The sequence below is a fragment of the Lachnellula hyalina genome, assembly GCF_007821495.1.
Source record: "Lachnellula hyalina strain CBS 185.66 chromosome Unknown contig00035, whole genome shotgun sequence".
Lineage (NCBI taxonomy): Eukaryota > Fungi > Ascomycota > Leotiomycetes > Helotiales > Lachnaceae > Lachnellula > Lachnellula hyalina.
Window position 1 is genome coordinate 43721 of NW_022157149.1, and position 18579 is coordinate 62299.

At 47.3% G+C, this 18579-nt stretch overlaps 6 protein-coding genes across 6 annotated transcripts; 1 reads left to right on the forward strand and 5 right to left on the reverse strand.

Annotated features, from left to right (window-relative positions):
• Positions 1-632: 632 nt before the first annotated feature.
• On the reverse strand, positions 633-1632 carry LHYA1_G003314 (uncharacterized protein; the record flags this gene model as incomplete). The annotated part of the gene is made up of 2 exons (XM_031148286.1): positions 633-1422; positions 1544-1632. The coding sequence occupies 2 exons, from the start codon at positions 1630-1632 to the stop codon at positions 633-635; spliced, it is 879 nt and encodes a 292-aa protein (XP_031007001.1).
• A 599-nt stretch (positions 1633-2231) lies between these two features.
• Positions 2232-4231, reverse strand: aglA (Alpha-galactosidase A; the record flags this gene model as incomplete). The annotated part of the gene is made up of 3 exons (XM_031148287.1): positions 2232-3068; positions 3210-4070; positions 4208-4231. 3 exons carry the CDS (start codon positions 4229-4231, stop codon positions 2232-2234), a joined length of 1722 nt encoding a protein of 573 aa, XP_031007000.1.
• Positions 4232-4819: 588 nt separating this feature from the next.
• GLYR1 (Glyoxylate/succinic semialdehyde reductase) lies at positions 4820-5907 on the reverse strand (the record flags this gene model as incomplete). The annotated part of the gene is made up of 3 exons (XM_031148288.1): positions 4820-5412; positions 5460-5616; positions 5668-5907. Coding segments are annotated over 3 exons (990 nt in total), but the record flags the coding sequence as incomplete, so codon positions are not given.
• A 3804-nt stretch (positions 5908-9711) lies between these two features.
• Positions 9712-11033, reverse strand: azaJ_0 (Dehydrogenase; the record flags this gene model as incomplete). Its single annotated transcript, XM_031148289.1, has 2 exons — positions 9712-10484; positions 10553-11033. The coding sequence occupies 2 exons, from the start codon at positions 11031-11033 to the stop codon at positions 9712-9714; spliced, it is 1254 nt and encodes a 417-aa protein (XP_031007002.1).
• Positions 11034-11419: 386 nt separating this feature from the next.
• Positions 11420-13596, reverse strand: GPATCH1 (G patch domain-containing protein; the record flags this gene model as incomplete). Its single annotated transcript, XM_031148290.1, has 2 exons — positions 11420-13340; positions 13391-13596. The coding sequence occupies 2 exons, from the start codon at positions 13594-13596 to the stop codon at positions 11420-11422; spliced, it is 2127 nt and encodes a 708-aa protein (XP_031006995.1).
• A 1304-nt stretch (positions 13597-14900) lies between these two features.
• kin1 (Protein kinase) lies at positions 14901-18126 on the forward strand (the record flags this gene model as incomplete). The annotated part of the gene is made up of 3 exons (XM_031148291.1): positions 14901-15422; positions 15479-16112; positions 16160-18126. The coding sequence occupies 3 exons, from the start codon at positions 14901-14903 to the stop codon at positions 18124-18126; spliced, it is 3123 nt and encodes a 1040-aa protein (XP_031006994.1).
• Between the last annotated feature and the right edge of the window lie 453 nt (positions 18127-18579).

Consider the following 18579-nt stretch of genomic DNA (forward strand, 5'->3'; position numbering starts at 1 on the left):
CCCGTAGATATGTCGAGTTCTCCTACTGCTACTCCTGCTCAGCTAACTTCGTGGCGTTCCAATCTTGAGCGCCAAGTTCTTGCTTTGTCTCGTGTTCTCAATGTTGTGGATATACGTTCAGCGCGTTCTAGCACTTTGGTCACTCCCAGCGGATGCCATTAATAGCGATGTTTAAGCGATTTTTGACGTTAATTTTCTACGACCAGGAGCCATTCAGGTTGATAATATATCCTCCGCGGCAATTGAAAAGCCTCTCATGGTCTCAGAATCCGGCGCAAACCCCTTCTTTTATATAATGACGGCTCAGAAGAGTAGGCTCTACATCCTGGGATCTGCAGCGATTTAAATCGGTTTCAAAGTAAAGGTTGAGTTAGCTAGGTCCGGGGATGAAATTTTCGGAGAGACTATAAATACTACCTTTAATAGAAGCTTGGGGAGAATCAGACTCTAGGCTAGGAGCCGAAGAGATTCGATTAATGTCCAGAACGCAAATTTCTTTGTAGACCTTGCAGAGGCGTTCATTGCCATGAGCTTGTAGATAAATTACCGGCAAGTTGGCAGTTTTAGCACTGGAAGCTATTGAAAAGAAAGCGTTCATCAAGTCCTATCATTCATACTGTTGCTTCATCATCTCAGCCCTCCAACGAATAACCCCCCGTATGAGTCCCCATCTTCATTAACCGCTCCCTCATCCCCTCCGCCCTCACCCTCTCCTCCCCCTCAAGTCCACTCAAATCAACCTCCTGCACCCACTCCCCAATGCCATGCTGCAGTACATTCCTCGCCCTCAGCGTACTCCCCCCCACATGTCCCATACTGCCATGCAACGTCATCCTCTCCGTCCCACTCTCATACACCCCGCGATGCAGAATATTATTATTATAAAACACCACATCGCCCGCCTTCATCTTGACCCTAATCTCACCCGGCAGTCCCTTTTCCCACGGCCCCGCGTCCCTTTCAACCTGCGTACGAGCTCTCGCATGAGACCCCGGTACAACAACCAAACTCTCATCATCCCACAACGCCAGATTCCACTGCGCATGCCACGCCTCCTTCCCCAGCCTAGCCATCTCCTCCTCCGCTGTCGCGCTCGCCGGTATATCATCCCGGTGCCACACCAACTCAAAGTCCCTATCCGGCCTCACCAGCAGATTAAACAGCTCCAGCACCAAATCCTCATCTTGACACTGTAGCAACTCTTTCACAATGTCGATGACGGCTGACGAGAAATAGGCTTTGGTGAATGTGGCCGAGGTGGGGAGCGAGGGGTGCATTAGGAATTGCACTCCCCAGATACCGCTTGCTGCAGGGTTCGTACCGGGCGCGATGGGCCAGGGTGGGAATTGCTTAGGCAGAGTACGGACGTAGGGCCAGTTGCCGGCACGGGCGAGGGTGATGGTTTGGGAGGCCGCTGCACGGCTGTGGGGAAGGCATGAATAGATTAGCTTATATTACAAGTAAAAGCGAAGTGAGGTATCGCAGGAATTTATAAGTTCGTAGTACGTGTGCTGGTTTAAGTCAGGTATCGTGTATGACTTACAGGGTGGTTATTTGTTCGGGGGTGAGCAGGGAGGGAACGAGGACGAATCCATCCCGTTCGAGGTCCTCCAGATGAGATGACTTGGACATTCTGTCTTGATTTCTGTAGATATGAATCGTTTTGCAGATTGTACAATTCGTTATCAAAGCAGGTTATGAGGATTGCTATGTTTACAAGAACACCAAAGCTAGAGAGGCCGATTAAAGGGGAAGGACAAATATAACTTGTGTGGTCATCTTTATTGTTATGTGAATATATATATGTGAATGTTAGCGGTCTCACTTATATATGACCTGTCCAGTTCTTCTCAGCCTCTTTGAGGGGTATATTGTAAGAAGTCAGGTGACCGGATGTCAAAGCAATGTTGCCAAAGAAGAGCTTTAGGGTGAATTTGTTAAGATGGTACGGTAGTAATGTAACGTAGCAGGCATACGCGGTATTGAATACCAGTCAGTATTGCCAAGGCGCCACTATGGCTGGCTAGCAAGTGGTGCCATGTGGGTTCTAATATTGCATCTCAGAAGTGGGGAAGGGAGGGGCGATCTTTGTTCCGAATCACCTATCACGTGCTCCTTGAAAGGTCAATACACTTGCTTCTATCACAATGTCACTGTTGGGGTAAGCAAGAATGGTAAAGCTTTTGTAGGTAGTTTATTTCATGTAAAAGGTGTACCCCTATAACTTGTGCTTAGTTCCCATTGATTGTAATACCACTTGGCAGACCCAACACCTGACTATTTGCTTCGTAAAGACACTGGGACGTCACCACCTCCTCATCATCTGTCTCAGTGAGACAGTCATTCGAGCTTCGACTCTTTACATTGCCAGAATACAGGTAATCCCATTTCTGGCTTCTTCTCCCATTGCATGACGCTAGATCTACTCTTCCGTGGCCCGAATCTTCAAGGCACTTGTTTGTGTCGGAGAGGGGTTTGAGGGTATTGTCCGGTCCAGTTTGCCACGTTTGCCCGTCGTCGGCCGTAGCATTTGCCCAGCTAAGACCCCCTTTGGAAGCTGTAAGCGTGGTCAGGGAATAAGTATTGAAAATCATCCCTGTTGGAATGCTGTCACAAGATCCACGCTCTGCAGAAATCCTGAAAACTGCGGTGCCATGAGAAGGTACATTATTTGCAGTGACATGCTTCCTTTCAAAAGCCGATACTCCCGTCCAGAGATCTTTGACAAAAGCGGCCGAAATGGTGGGAATTCCAATCTTGTCGAAAGAAAAGCTTTGGCTGGCAGTAGTTTCGCCTCGATTAATGACCGTGAGCAGTCGATCTCCATTGGCAAGATCCTTCGTCAACATGTCCCATGTCCCGTCCTGGCTCACCAGAGTGCTCTGTAATGCAAGAGGGTCCTGATTAGCTGCAATCAGGTCCTTATTTGTGAGATATTCGATCTCTTCAGCGCTGAATCCCGGGATCCATGCACTGATAATAAGTGGTGCAGAAAGACTCGACCAAATCGCAAAATGAGACCGTTTTTCGTCCAAAGTGAGGTCGAAATGGTCAACATCAAGAAAGTCCTAGCAAGAAGAATCAGAGCCAGAATATAATATTGTAGAAAATTGCGGTTTTGGGCATTTTTTCTGAGAAAGAAAAGGCGGATTCCCAACTTCAGAGTACACCTAGAGGGGCCATAATCTTATAGAAACCTTAGTACTTACTGGATCGTTGTAGTATCCAGGCTTCTGATATCTGGCCAAGCGGACTTCTTGACCATAATTGAACATTATGCTGTCCCATCCAGTTATATTGGGCCAGTACAATGTAGAATTGAAGACCAATGTATCTCGCGAATGTCTTGCTAACTGCCCATATTCGGGAACCCATCCCATGACACTGTACCAATCTGTCAAATTGCTGGCTTCAGCAAAGTATGCTGGTGCGGATTCGGAAAACACCATGGGCTTGGTCATTTTGCTCAAAATACTGTGCCAACGACCGTAAACCTCTTTGTATTCTGCTTCCGTCCCGGTTGGCATATTACACCCATCCAGTTTGAGGTATTCAAACCCCCAAGAAGCAAAAGTACTCGCATCCAATTCCTCGTAGCCATAAGCCCCGGGATAGCCACCACAACTTTTGTTTCCCGCATCTGTGTATATTCCAGATGTGAAACCGAGGCTCTTCAAATAGCTTGTCAGCCAAGGAAGGCCATTCGGGAATTTCTCTGAATTCCAAACCATTGACCCGTTGGCAGCTCGATCGAAGTTACTCCAGCAGTCATCGATATTGATATGATTGTACCCAGCAGCAAGTAATCCATTCTCAACCATTGAATGGGCAGTGTCGATGAAGATTGATTCATTCAGGCCGCACATGAAAGCAGACCAGTTGTTGAACCCTATCAAACTGTTAGTATGATCTCCAAATATGGGGAGGGTTTCTTGCCCATAGGTGGGGTTGGCTGAAGCACGGAGAATGAAGGTGTTACTGCCACCGCCAATACCGACAAATACTTCAAGAATTGAGCGACCATGATAGCTAGGCGTTAGAACTTGGTCTAACGGTAAGAAAGAGGAGATCTAGGAATGCTTGTGGGATTATCTGAGAGGCCTAGTTGACGACTGGTCTGAAGGAAAATCTCCAATATTTTGGAATTTGATAGCCATGATATCCTGATACTTATTAGAATCTAATGCTACGTTGTTCGCAAAGATACGGGTGGACCGTCCTCGTTAAACATATTGTAACACGATATAATTCCCCGCCTTTGCTGCAGGTATGTCTATCCTTTCGACACGTCAGGGTTCCAGCGGGGTTGAAATCGTCCAAGGTATCGTTGGAACGTTACGATTCATGTGCGGGTCCAGTCCAAATGCTGGAGCTCTACTCGTAAATCTATCGGTAGGTATCAATACGACGACCGGCGCGGTCATTGTCATGTAGAAGAAGAGTGGGCGACGCGGTCCTCACCCTCAAGCCCCAGCTAGGGGGCACATTTAATTAGTCGCAGTACAAAAGAAGGCCGTGGCCGTGCCCGACTAAAAACGCCCCCTAGCTGGAGGTGGGATGTGCGAGAAGCTAGGGGGGAACCGCCGATTATTTCCAGAAGATTATGCGGTTTTTACTCTTCCGAATCGAAAAAACATCGCATTAACGTCTGCTATATTCCTTCACCCATACCTGTATCACTTCAATTCAAATCGCACAGCCCAATCGATGAGTGAGAGGACAAGTCAAGCGGCTCAACTGCAGACACATCACATCACACTTTTCACTGTCAGACATCGTCGCACTTTCTTCTTTACAAAGGGTATACAATTCTATTTATCTATTTCTTACTATCCCTTTCTTTGCACAGATCAGTGTAGAAATCCAGTCCAGCATCTTGTCTAATAGTCCCATACATCGAACTGCTATCCAACGGCCTCCCTCCCAGCTTCTTCCCAAACTCAGCCGCTTTCCCCATATTCTCCAACGCCACCTCCGAAACCTGCAACCTCATTCCTGCAGTTTTCGCGCAATTCAACGCGTGTCTAGCATCCTTCATCGAAAGCTCAACGTCAAAGCCAGCCTTTCCATCCGGAGCCGGCGCATATGCTCCCGTCGTCAGTCTCTTGCTATAGCTCTCTAGGACCGGTCCAAACATATTGCCAATCATGCTTTCCATAATTTCGGATCCCAGACCAGTCTTCTCGGCAAACACGTGAGCCTCCGAGATCACCTCCATGAAGGAGACGACGCAGATGTTGCCTGCGATCTTAAGCATACTAGATTTGGAGACGTCGGTGCCCATAGCTATCACGGAGCGACCCATGACATCCTTCAGGTATGGAGCAATCTTCTCCTGAGCTGATGCGGGACCGGCCGTGACGAAAATGAGCTTTCCTGCTTCAGCCATAGGCGAGGCTCCAAAGACGGGTGCTTTGGGAATGTTAGCAGGTGAGTGATGAAAGAGAAAGGTAACTTACCAGCTACAAATTCTCCTCCTGCGTCTGAGATGAGCTTCGCAATCTTGACAGAGGTGTCTGGATGCACGGTCGAGCAGTCTACGTAGATCTTTCCTTTGATATCCCCCGAGGCAATAATTTCCTTTGCTGTTGCTTCTAGAACGGCATCATTGCTCACCTGATTTCCGGATCAGTAGATTTCCTATTCCTAGAAAAGGGTTTCACTTACACAAGAGAAGATTATGCTACTCTTCTTGGCAACTTCAGTCACAGTCTCAACGGGGATGCCTCCCAACTCTTTCACAGGCTCTCCTCGTGACAGCGTTCGGTTCGTGTATATCAGAGCAGGTGCTGAGATGGAAGTAAGATATTTTTGAAGGTTCTTGGCCATGCCAACACCCATGGAACCGAGTCCGATCCAGCCGACTTGAATTTCTGCCATTGTATTGATTAAAAATGATTTATTATTCTGTTGGGCAAAATTCTACAACAGAGGTTTTCTTATAGATCGGATATTTTAAGCTAAGAGCACGGGACATTATGACTTGATCCGGGATAACTGTGCTGGAATTAGCTCGACGTTGAAGAATGGGGGTGGAGCTCCACACTTGTCTCGATTAACAACTTCAAGCGGAAATGTCTTCCACGGCATCAAAAAATACAGGAGATGGAAATTATTTATAAAATAGGATTCATCTCATTCGTTCCTCTAAGCTGTCTTCCATCAACTTTTCAAATTGGATATCTATCTAAACCTCGTTTTGTCGTCCGGCCCGAGTTAACATAAATCTCGGCAATATTGCCAAGTAACCGAAACACACAGTAGCTTTGAAGGCGTAAATAGAAGAATGGCCGACCGGTCTAAAACCATTTGAGAGTTTCCTGGCTAGTCCTATTTGATGGAATTGATATTTCGATTTTCAAAGTTTTCAACGTCTTGAAACTTTAAGTTTTAACGCTAGTTATGCATACGGCTACTCTGGACGGTATCATCTAGCACACGTCACTATGAATCAAGTTAAAAAGATCCTACATCCCGAGTTGTGTTCGAGATATAAAATCAGGTGAGGTCCAGTCATGTGTCTTCAATTTTCCCACAACACCACAACATTGGCTTTGCATCTCAGATTCTCAGTTGGACGTCTTACTGTCACATTGCCACCTTCAAGTCCTTCCACTTTCGGTCCAAAAATAACTGATCAAAGATATGGACACAAAGCTTGTTGTCCCTTGAAATATCCAGAAGCCCAGCGCTATGTGCTTGAATGCTAGAGTCCACCGCTGAGTTTTGAAATATTGTTTGCGATGTCATGGAAGTCTCTAAGATGATAACGAGGTTCTAATATACGTGGTTTAATATATGCGAGGGCTGCTCGGTTTCGAACTTTTGTTGTGCACTGTTTGTTTCTGGTATAAAAAGTTTCTCATATACTAGAGCATAGAGGCAATGTTCAAACAAAGGAAAGCCCAGGGTGTATTGCGTTGAGTGAGTGACGTATCGTTCGTCTTTAAGGGGTTGGATTCGCCAGTCCACAAAAAGGTTATCATTCTCAAGTGACTGGCGATTGGTTGCATGTTGCGAATCTGGTGTTATTTGGACTTGAAGAGTTGTTGTCAAGTAATCAGAGACCCCCTTTCTCTAGTCATGCTTCTCGCTTAACTGAATCCTTGCCTATGTCCACATAGGATAGGGTATAAATTTCTTTGCAAGAAGCAGAATGCATTAGTATATTGGTCTTACTAACCAGTTCCTCTCTTATCGCCGGATCCGGACTTGACACGTGAATATAATAAAGAGCAGGGCATTGCTATTTCCCTATACTTACAAAGCAAAGCTGCAAAGGTCATAATGAGATTGCTCAATTGAATATAGAGATAAACATATCACTATCAACAAGGAGTTTCAGTTATCAAGAAAATCCAATCGCTTAAGCAGAACAGTCTGATGAATTGGTCTTAGAAAGGAATGCCTGAAAACTCGACATCAAAACAAGAAACAAGCAGCCTTATATATGTCATTGTACCAATAGCCCGGCGACCGGATGGAGGTCAAGGAAGATAAACTGCTCAAGGAAGTTTTTAAAGGTAATTCCGACTAGCAATACTCTAGAGAATGGGAAATTCATACTAAAAGCACAAAAATGTTCCACTTCTCGAAGCCAACAAACCCAACTGCAACAAGTGAATCAGTCAAATAGCAATTTAAGACAAAATCTGTCGTCAAACACAAAAGGCGCCCACTTGGCCAAGTGGGTTAGAACAAATTGTGTTGGGCAAGTAGGAATTGTAAAACCCCTTTAATGCAGGCTTGCTAGGGGTTCTCCTGTGGTCAACCATGGTTGATCTCAAGGTTTTGCAATTTTTTTACTTGGTTTCTTTTTGAGGAATGCGGGCTTGGGATAAAGAGTCTCGAGACCTTGTTTGTTTTCATCGATCGATCGATCGATCTCTAAACGCAATCAAGTGTGTGTAAAACCGCAAGTGCAATCACAGACGAAATAGGCCAATATAGCAAGACGCTCGCTAGTTGGAGATATCAATGCTGCTGCAACTGCTTATTGTGGATCTGCGCTCCTATATCTATCCATTCACTTAATTTGTTCCTCTTTGGCACGCGTCCTCCAAGAATCTAGCTATAACGCTTGCAATTAATACCTGCACAGCTAAGACGTTCATTCTGCTGTCAGGTATAGAAGTGCTGTCATTTCTTTCATACCTTGGGTGGTTTCACTACTAAAAACTCAGCTATGTATATTTCTATGACTTGCGATGTTATGACTTGGATGTTTGTTTGTATTCTTGTAGACGATTTTAAAGACAATCTACTTATTTTCCGACATATCGACGAATGATATGCGGCTCTAGTCCTAGCACTCTCTCACCCTCTAGTGAAAGATGTCCTTTTATACACCCCTCTAGCCCATAACCTCATCTATAACCAAAGCCATAGTCAGTGAATCAAGCTGTCCTTCTTTATTCATTTCCAAATTGGCGAACTCTCTCCGAGTATTTATATAATCGATGGTTAGATTAGTAGGTCTTGCATGATTGAGAACGGAAGGTGACGGAAATATACCAACTGCCGAGCTGGTGGGAGGTTCAAACATCGAATTGCATATGGTATTTAAAATCTGAATTCCATAACGCACTTGTAGTACTTCATAACATCTCGAATTCTCTTCATCTTAAGACGTATTTCATATGAAATAGGGAAGATCAGTCAGCATAGAAGGAGGCTTCTGCCTCTATATAAGTCCTTCCATCGAAGGCATCCAACAGATAACAAGAATAGACGCCTTTCCTTTAAACAGCCTTGTTTGACCACACTTAATACGATAATGCCTACGTGAACCATACGACACACCGCTATGTCTTGGGGATGCGATATACTCCATGTTACAACACTTACAATATGCGTTTCGAAACAATCTGCTGTCAAGTTCTCATTGCAGTCAACTCATAATTCACTCTATTTTCAAATCCACCACTATATCTAGTCTCGAGATAATAACCAAGATGAAAGGTATCGCAAAGCACTAAGGGAGCTGACTGCCCGTCTTCAAACAGGGATATAGAATTAACAGTACACTATCATCAGCACAGCCCATAAGTTTGTCTGGCTTCCAAGAGTTCCAGTTTCCCTCACCAGGAAAAAATAAGAAGGTGTTGAGGGGTCAAATAGCAAGCAAGATTTTATGCTAGGATGTAGTTGACTCCACCTAGTACCACGTATATATTTTTAGCCCCTTTGGCGCATGCAGGAGATACGCGAGTGCGAGGAGAAGAAACACTAGCTTAGCCGGTTGGACTCCCATTCTCTGGAAAAGGAAATCGGTACCATCAGAAACAATGCGGAAATTCCACAGGTGGGTGCGTATTGCCACTTGTTGAATATTGGGGTTGGGTTGGGTTTGGTGAGACATGAATGCTAGTGTATAGTAGGGGTTTCGGAGATCCGATGGGGCTGCAGTCTAGATCTCGGTAGAACTACAGTAAGGGGCCGAATGAACATCAAAGACGAGATGGCGTCGTAAACGAGAGATGCTGTACTTGCAGAATACGTCAATGCGAAGGTTTATGTAGGATAAGGCATATTATATTATTGAGATATCCAGATCCATCCCCTAAAAGTTCATATGCTCATTTTATCCGTTCCTGCCCCCTTCCCTAAAAATGCTCCCTCCGATCTATTATATGCCTCCATCCCAAACGCCTCAAAAATGCCATGCTAAACCTCACCCCAAGTAATCCGCAATGCAGCAAACCAATCATCTCAAAAAACAACAACCATCTTCCTCCCACCCATCTCCCCTTTCTTCAAACGATCCAGACCCAGCACCACATTTTCCAAACCCCCATGTACAGCTTCAATACCAGGTACCTGCACCCTACCCTCTCCCACAAGTCTGTTCAACTCCAGCGCATACGCCCTATTCGTCTCGTCCAGTACAAAACGCTTCATCTCCACCGTAACCACGTGCACGTTCCCCGGTACCTCTTCCTCGGATCCCATCATCGCAAGCGGTGCAAACTTAGACGCCCGTTTCTTACTGAGGACTTGTAAACAGGCAGTCGCGGTTTTCGGGCCGACGAGGTCGATAGCGCGGGTGATGTTGTCGCCTGCTATACTTTTGATTTCTGAGATGATTTGCGTGTTGGACTTGTTGTCGCGCTCGATGACGGTGGCGCCGAGGGAACGGGCGAGGGGCGCGGTGTGAGAGGATGTTATGGCTATGACGCGTAGGTGGGAGAGGGCGGCGAGTTGGAGGGCGTATTGGCCTGTTACTGTGCCGCCGCCCCAGATGAGGAGGAATTCTTGTTCTAGCTCTTGGTTCTCAGAGTCTGCGGGTGGAGGTGGATTTGCGGAGGGAGGAGGGAAAGGCACATCGAGCCAATGCCAAAGCGTCATTGCAGCCGTGAGACCAGCGACGCCGAGGGACGCGGCTGATGTGAAGCTGGTAGATGGCGGGAGGGGGAGGACTGTGTGCGCGGGTACGGTGATATATTGTTGAAAACAGCCGGCGCGGCGGTCGCGGTAATATGTGCCTGTTTCATGTCAACGTTTCTATTTCAAAACTCTTATAAAGGGTAAAGAAAGGGAGGAGGGTACATACTAGTCCAAACATAATCCCCGACTTTAACATCCCTCACGCCAGCCCCAACCATTTCCACTACGCCAGCCATTTCTCGCCCAGTTATCCATGGGAACTCTGGGAGGCAGAAATTGTAGTCTACTGATTTGTAGTCGATTGGATTGAGACCTGTTGCGCGGTTTGAGATGACGATTTCGTTTTCGTGGGATAAGGTTGGGAAGGGAAGGTCTGCGAAGCCGTATGCGCCTTTTGCTGCTACTATTAATGCTCGGTTTGACTTCTGAATAGGTATCTCCGCGATGTTTTCCCCTGTTGTGATATTGCTTTCATCTGGACTTGTGAACTGTGATGTCCAGTCTATTGACTCTTGCGAATCTGTGGAATCTCCCGGATTCTTTCCTTCAATTTCATATTGTCCGGGAGAGACTAGTACTTTCTCCCTCCTGGATTCTTTCTTTGGGATGTTGCAAAGTAGACACCGGAATATGCTTGAGAAAGACATTGCCTGAGAGTTAAGGAATACAAGACAAAAAGAAGTGCATGGTGACCCAACTCTGGGATAAAGAAAGTTTTATATCGCATATGCATGTATGGCGAACATCACTAGCGATAAGATGTAATCAGTCGTCTTCCCCACCCAACTGTCGGAAGTCCCTGTGGTGGTTCCGCTATACATGTTAATCGAGCGGGATGAGCTTGCCGTAGATGGGTCTCTACCCACCTAGCACCTTGACAGCTATTGGGTAATAGCTACCCGTGCGAGCCGTGGTAATGGTGAAGAGGCGTCGGCCAAGTTGGGATGGCTTATCAATGTTCGACTCAAAAGTGGGAGAACTCGCACACGTGACTAATGCTGGTGCTCGAATATCTGAGTGAAAACTCGTGTTACTATTCATCATCATCGCTATCATCTCCAAAAATGGCTTTGAATACTGCCTCTCCCGCCTTTTGTCCTTCTAAGGCTTCATTTCTTTCCACATCGATGGCCACTTCTTTTGGTACTTCATTGATCACTGGTTCTGTTTCCGTAGGTTGGCTGCTCCTCGTACCAGTATCCCAATTCTGATTCCTCATCATCTCATCAATTGCGTTACGAGAAACAAGATCCGGAGCGGTGTTCCGAGGTGCAGCTCCCTCGTCGGCATGTTCAGTAGAACCCGGTTGCACGTGAGCAGGAGGCTTAACATTGAACCGCTTGCAGAGAAGTCTTGTAGGGTACCAGTCTGTAGAGCTTCTAGTCATCGGTCCATACATACCTAATTTCGCTGCTTGTTGTGCTGGATCTTCTGGTTTGGGTTCAGGTTTGCTCAGCAATGAGGTAGTGGAATCAGGGGCATCTGATGCAAGTTTTGGAGCCGTATTTGATGTAGTGAAACGTGTAGCCATCATTCCTGACATTGGCTTGAAGATTTGCGCGCAGTTGGCGAATTCGTTGAGCTCCTTCAACCAATCATTCTTCGATATACCGGGGGCCTTTTCTGGTAAATTCGGATTTATACCAGCTTGATTCTCAAGATATGCTCGATATCGATCTCGTTTCGATTCGTCTTCGCTATAGGGCATAAAGCCGCTTGCGCCTCGACTAAGAGCAGCATCTGCGGTATATTTGTCGACTTTAGGTATTTGGGCTAGGAATTCCTTCCGTCGTTCTTCTTCAGTCATGGCATAACCCGCGGGTATTTCACCCAGAGCCGCTGGAAGATTTGATTTGCCAGATGCAGAAGCAAGTTTATCTCGTGCTGCTGGACTTAGAAAATCAAACACCGACTTCCCTGGGAGAGCTGCTTCGCCGAGTATCGCGGCTCTGGATTTCGGATCAAGCTTGGATGCTTTAGCAGCATCTGCCGTTGATAGATATGCACCGGCTGATCCAGGTTTTGGTTCTTTCGAAGATTTCCAGCCCTGGGGAATCTCTGGAGGTGCATATTTCCCCGCAGACTGGATTATTGAAGAGAATTCGTCGCTGCTACTCAGTGTAAATCCGTCCAAAGGCAGTCGACCGTCGTGACATTTGCGAAATCCAATGGCAGCCTTAGCCATTGCTGCCTTTTTAGATATAAAAACAGGTTTTGATTTGAGAAGTGGATTTACGGATCCATTCGCGGGCTTCTTCTTTTTCCTGTCGCCTCCAATTACTCGGTTGTATGATATTCGGGGTCCAATTTCGTAAGGATCTTCATCATCTGACCCGGTATCATTCAAAATGCCAATACCTATCCCACCTCTTACAGCTTGCTTTTTCTTCAACTTGGAATTAGCGGCCTTTGGGCCAAGTAGGTTTGTTGAGACATCGTCCTCATCGTCCGATTTGACGGTATCTGATCCAGGTCCATTACTTGGCTCCAATTTCGTCTCCCCTTCAAATCCTAAACCCTTGTGATCGTTCTTCTTGACGAAGCTAATCATGTGCGTATTTTCCGGCGCAAAAAGATGTGTGGTGTTGTTGTCCTCTCCTGCTTTTTCCACGCCATCCAGACGTGCTTTACGCCGTATCTTTGGGCCGACACCTTGTCCCTCTTTCCAACCCATCTTCTTGAGAAGCTTAATCCCGATAGTTTCTCCCTCGGTCCTAAATAAGTCGATAAGTGCGCCACGCCGTGCGGCATCATCTTGGGTTGTGCCGAGCCCTGCAAACCCATTTGCCGTTTCTACTCGTTGTGCTTCGGCGGCATCTGCAATATCCTCCTCATCCATAAAGTCCTCGGGCCGTTGCTGGGGGGCTTTTGGCGCATCCTTCTTTCGATTGGATCGAGACGAGACAAACGTCGATGGTGTCCATCCTTCTTTGGACCCTACGGTATTGAAATATCTAGCAATAATCAGCATATGGACAGGCTTATGCAAAATCAATTGTCTTACCCTGCACTGAATCCCCCAGTGAAAGCTCCGTGAAGACGCTTTTGTCCCCTTTCATCCCTCACCTCCTGCTTCCAGACGGGGACATATGATCCATCGTCTCGCACATCCGGATCCAGAGGTGGAAGGGGAGTTCCGAAGGCTACGAAAGGTGATTGTTGTGCTTGAAGGTCGGCCTCGAAAGTTGCACGGGACCGTTTAACTGACATGATGGTGTCATATGAGGCGATTTCGACCAAGGGGGAAGTCGAGTGGAAAGGCTGCGATGAAGGTTCAGCCTTGTTGTGCAGAGGTAGGTGAAATGGGAGAAGGACGTGTCATTGGTGGCCTAAGCGCGACATCAAGGTTTCCACTACGAACGAGTAAAGTACCGAGTACCTAGGCGCCAAGCTTTAACGCCTTCCTTCCATTTTAGGAATCAAGGCTGGACTCACTCCGGGGACAGTGTGGATATAGAATAAAGCGGCATGACTTATATGGTTGATTTGCATGTTGCACAACCTGTAAATGGTGCCGCTTTGCCCTTGCCATTTGCGGGGACAGCCTTCTTGACGGAGACCATGCTACATACAGTATAGGTAAGGCTTTACGGAGGTAGGAGGGAGCTCCTTTTCCGGAAAATCGTGGCAGATGTGAGAAGTCACTTTACGGTGTTATATCAATATTACCAGTAAAGTATTTGTTTGCTTACGGGAATTTACGGGTAATTATTGATTGATTGCTTGGGTTCCCTAGATAGGTAGCTACTGTCGGGCCCAGCCATTCGGTCAGCCATGCATCACATCCGTGTACCTCCATAGATAGGTATGTGCACCCAATTGATATTTATCGTCGCATATCAGCCGGAGTAAAGAAGTCAGACTGTATGGGATTTAATATTGCGTCCATCTAGAAGTCAAGAGCACGTAAATTACCTGGACTGATATTGTACCAGTATTTTAGTAGTTCGAGCAACTGCGGAGGAAAGAACAATAATGGGCCTACGGAGTATCGATAATCAATTGCCCTGTCCCTGTACTGTATGCGCTCAATGTTTATGATTCTCTTATACAAAAAGTAATCCCAACTGTAGACTAAATTTCCCCTATTACCCGTTGCGAATGTGACCTTACGAGTAGGCTTGGGGAGTTCGTAATACTAGACTGGGCGGTATTGGCGACACTGCACTGTACTCGTACCTGCCCAACTGCCCACCTAACTTTTTGCTTGCTACCTACCTAGGTACTCTACCCGCCCCTTTCACCACCACCACCACCTCCTCCTCCTCCTCCTCCACCTGCTTACGAACGACCTACGTACCACTCTTCTCTCTTTTGTTCTGCTCTCCGGATTCGATTACACAACAATCGCACTCTACAGTAAATCGATCTTGTCTTGTTCATCTCAGCGTTTCAGAAGTGAGGACTGACGTCGCTTGAGTGAGTCTGGACTAGGTCTGCAGTTCGCACCCTACCCTGCTGCCCTACTGTTCCTTCGGCTGATTGCTACCTGACCTGGCGAACGTCGGATCGAGATGGCAACAACAACCTCAGTATCGCCGACGACCGTTGAGCGCAACGGTTCCAGGCGAGGTCAATCCCACTCCACCCCAAGCAGGTCTCAGTCTACAAGAACCAGGAGCACTGCAGTTCCCCCCAGCCCTCACCGCACCAATTCCACCCACCGCCGCACATCTTCGCGCCACGCCGCCGTTGAGGAAACATTGCCGCATGCAAACCATGAGGCTTCCAACGTCGCACAAACACACACTCGAAGCTCCAGCAAAGACCGTCCATCGCGGAACGAATCAAGCAGAAGTGCGTCCGGCCATCACCATCGATCCAGCCGATATTCAGCAGACATGTCCACAGCCGTCGCAAATAGCGGAGGGCCCGCTCCCGTAGTGACCGCCCAGGATTCCAAGCATGGTGGGAGGTCCGGAAAGTCGAGGACTATCATACCAGCGCAGACGGGAAATTGGGTGTTGGGAAAGACAATCGGTGCAGGCAGTATGGGGAAGGTTAAGTTAGCTCGTAGACCAGAAGGGGGTGAACAGGTAAGTCCAAGTTTTGCCTTAGATCTTTCGTTCTCAACAGTAACTAACATTTACAGGTCGCTGTCAAGATCGTACCTCGCGGTATCACCGACGAAGGACACAATCAAAGCCGCGCAGATAGGGAGCGCGCCGAGCATTCGAAGGAAGTCCGGACTGCGCGAGAAGCTGCTATCGTCACTCTGTTAGACCACCCATACATATGTGGCATGCGAGATGTTGTGCGCACGACTTATCACTGGTACATGCTTTTCGAATACGTCAATGGAGGACAGATGCTAGACTACATTATTTCTCACGGAAGGCTGAAGGAAAAGCAAGCGAGAAAATTCAGCAGACAGATCGCAAGCGCTTTGGACTACTGCCACAGAAACAGTATTGTCCACCGTGATCTGAAGATTGAGAACATCTTGATCAGCAAGACGGGAGACATCAAGATCATCGATTTTGGCCTGAGCAATCTCTTTGCTCCACGGAGTCATCTGAAGACATTTTGCGGCAGTCTATACTTTGCCGCGCCAGAGTTATTGCAAGCCAAGGCGTATACCGGACCAGAAGTCGACATTTGGAGTTTTGGGATTGTTCTTTACGTCCTGGTATGCGGTAAGGTGCCTTTTGACGACCAGAGCATGCCCGCATTACATGCCAAAATCAAGAAGGGCATCGTAGACTACCCTAGTTGGCTTTCCCCTGGTGAGTTAATCATGAACTCTACCTGAATTAGTACTGACTAGCCACAGAATGCAAGAATCTCATTGCTCGAATGCTTGTCACTGACCCCAGACAACGCGCTAGCCTTCAAGAAATTATGAACCATCCTTGGATGGTGAAAGGATTCGGATCTGCACCCGAAAACTACCTACCAATACGCGAACCACTTACACTGCCCCTTGACCCAGCAGTTATTCAAGCTATGACGGGCTTTGACTTCGGTCCATCAGAGCTGATTCAGAGCCAATTGACAGAAGTCATTGATTCTCAAGACTACCAACGAGCTGTTCGATTAGCGGTGCACGAGCGTGAAAATCAGGGACCTCCAAGAGATCCCGAAAAGAAAAGAGGGTTCGGATTTGACTTTTACAAGAGGAGAAACTCCAGTAGTCGTGATACCCTCACAACTCCTAGCGTCGAAGGGTTGGCTCTTGGAAACGATCCTGTCAACGCTTTCCACCCCTTGGTTTCGGTCTATTATCTTGTTAGAGAAAAACAAGAACGAGACAGGCTTGCGGCAAATCCTGGAGCTACGACTATGCCACGTTCTCCAGGAGAAGCTCCTCTTCAACTCCCAGAGATCCTAGCACCAAAGGCAGCACATACCAACGCTGCCACTTATGAGATGCCGGGTGAGAAGGCTACCGGAGGACGCTCAAGACCACGTGCTAGAACGCATGGCGAAGATGACGCTGCTGAGGCTATGAAACACTTGAAAGTGGGTAGTGCGAGTGGTCCAACTTCACCGGCTGTCATGGAGCCTTCATCTGAACAACCACATCGAAAAGAAAGCACCGCAGCTGGTATTCTAAGACGATTCAGTACCAGGAAACGCAAAGACAATTTTGATAAATCACACCCACCCCAGGTCACTATTCAATCACCACATGAGCACGGAAGTATGAGGAAGAGCTTCAGTGTCCGAAGAACTCGTGACCGAGAAAGTGAAGGTCCATCATCGATGCTTCGATCAGGGAGCAGCCAGCCTCAGCACAGTGACCTCCTAACCCCACCAGGATCCGCTGATAACTCCCGCAATGTCAATGGGCTGGGAAGATCAACGAGTGTCAACTCGGCCGACTTCAGAAGAAAGGATGGTAGAAGAGGTGGTTCAGACGCAGTACCTCCAAAGGTCACATATAAGGATCCATCCCCAACGAATGGTTCAGAGCATTCGACTCTCAATGAGAAAGGATCACGCGACCCAGAGCAAAAGGCTCACTTGAACCCAAGAGCGGCTACGATGAGAGCAAAGTCTCTTGGTCATGCACGAAGAGAGAGTATTCAAGCTCGACGAGCACGGAGAGAAGAGGCGCGAGAAGCGAACGTCCCAGAGGAAACTGATATGGACGGGGATGCAAGTGGCTTGTCCACAGACCGTGTTGACAATGCGGAGCATGTGAAGCCAGTTTTCCTCAAGGGCTTATTCAGCGTCTCTACAACATCTACGAAGCCTGTCCCGGCAATCCGAGCAGATATTATCAGAGTACTGAGACAGCTAGGAATTGATTTCAGTGAGATCAGAGGTGGATTCAGCTGTCGACACACACCATCGATCGATCTTAAAAAGGTCATTGACCTCCAACCAAGCAGTCACGGCAACCAAACCCCGGGTCACAAAAGACGAATCAGCTTTGGAGGCTTCATGGGTGGTAACAACAATGATAGAGACCGCGAAGACTTCAGAGATGCAGAAAGATCACCTCACACTCCTCGGACTCCGGGTCGGCCTCGGGGAGACACGAGCTACACTAATTCGGATGCGTCCGATGAAAGTGTCCCACGACAGAACAGAGGCTCATCCGCGCGTGCCGTTGGGGAAACAAGCACCCACGTGCAAAGCGAACTGGGCGGGAGCATGATATTAGAATTCGAGATCTTCATCGTCAAGGTCCCTCTTCTCTCGCTACATGGTATCCAATTTAAGCGTTTGCAAGGAGGAACATGGCAGTACAAAAATATGGCAGATCAGATCCTGAGAGAACTCAAACTCTGATGGTATGGGCGGGGCGGGGCGGGGGAGTAATGGCACGAATTTCCTTGAATGTCCTGGGCGCGAAGCATATCAGCGTTGAGCGAGCGAGGGCGAGCATTATATTTTATCATCAATCACAGCAAGCAAAGTAATTTGGTGCAAGTAACGCGACAAGTTAGTTCCCTTTGTTTTCGGCGGAATGAAATGGTATGGGATGGGCAACGAATATGTAGGATTTGGATTCTTTTCTGGGAGGATCCTTGGATGTGCATGGAGGAACTGATCTTAATTGGCCACCTTACTTACTACTTGCTTGCATGCAAAGACAGTATTGATATTGGATCGCATCCTAGCTAGGACCAACAAAGGAGAAAGAAAAGATTCGATTTTCCCTTTGAAGTCTTTGATGTGTCTATTCGCTTGTGCGGTGTGCAAGTTGACGAAGAGATTCCGGTCATACATAGATAGACTTAT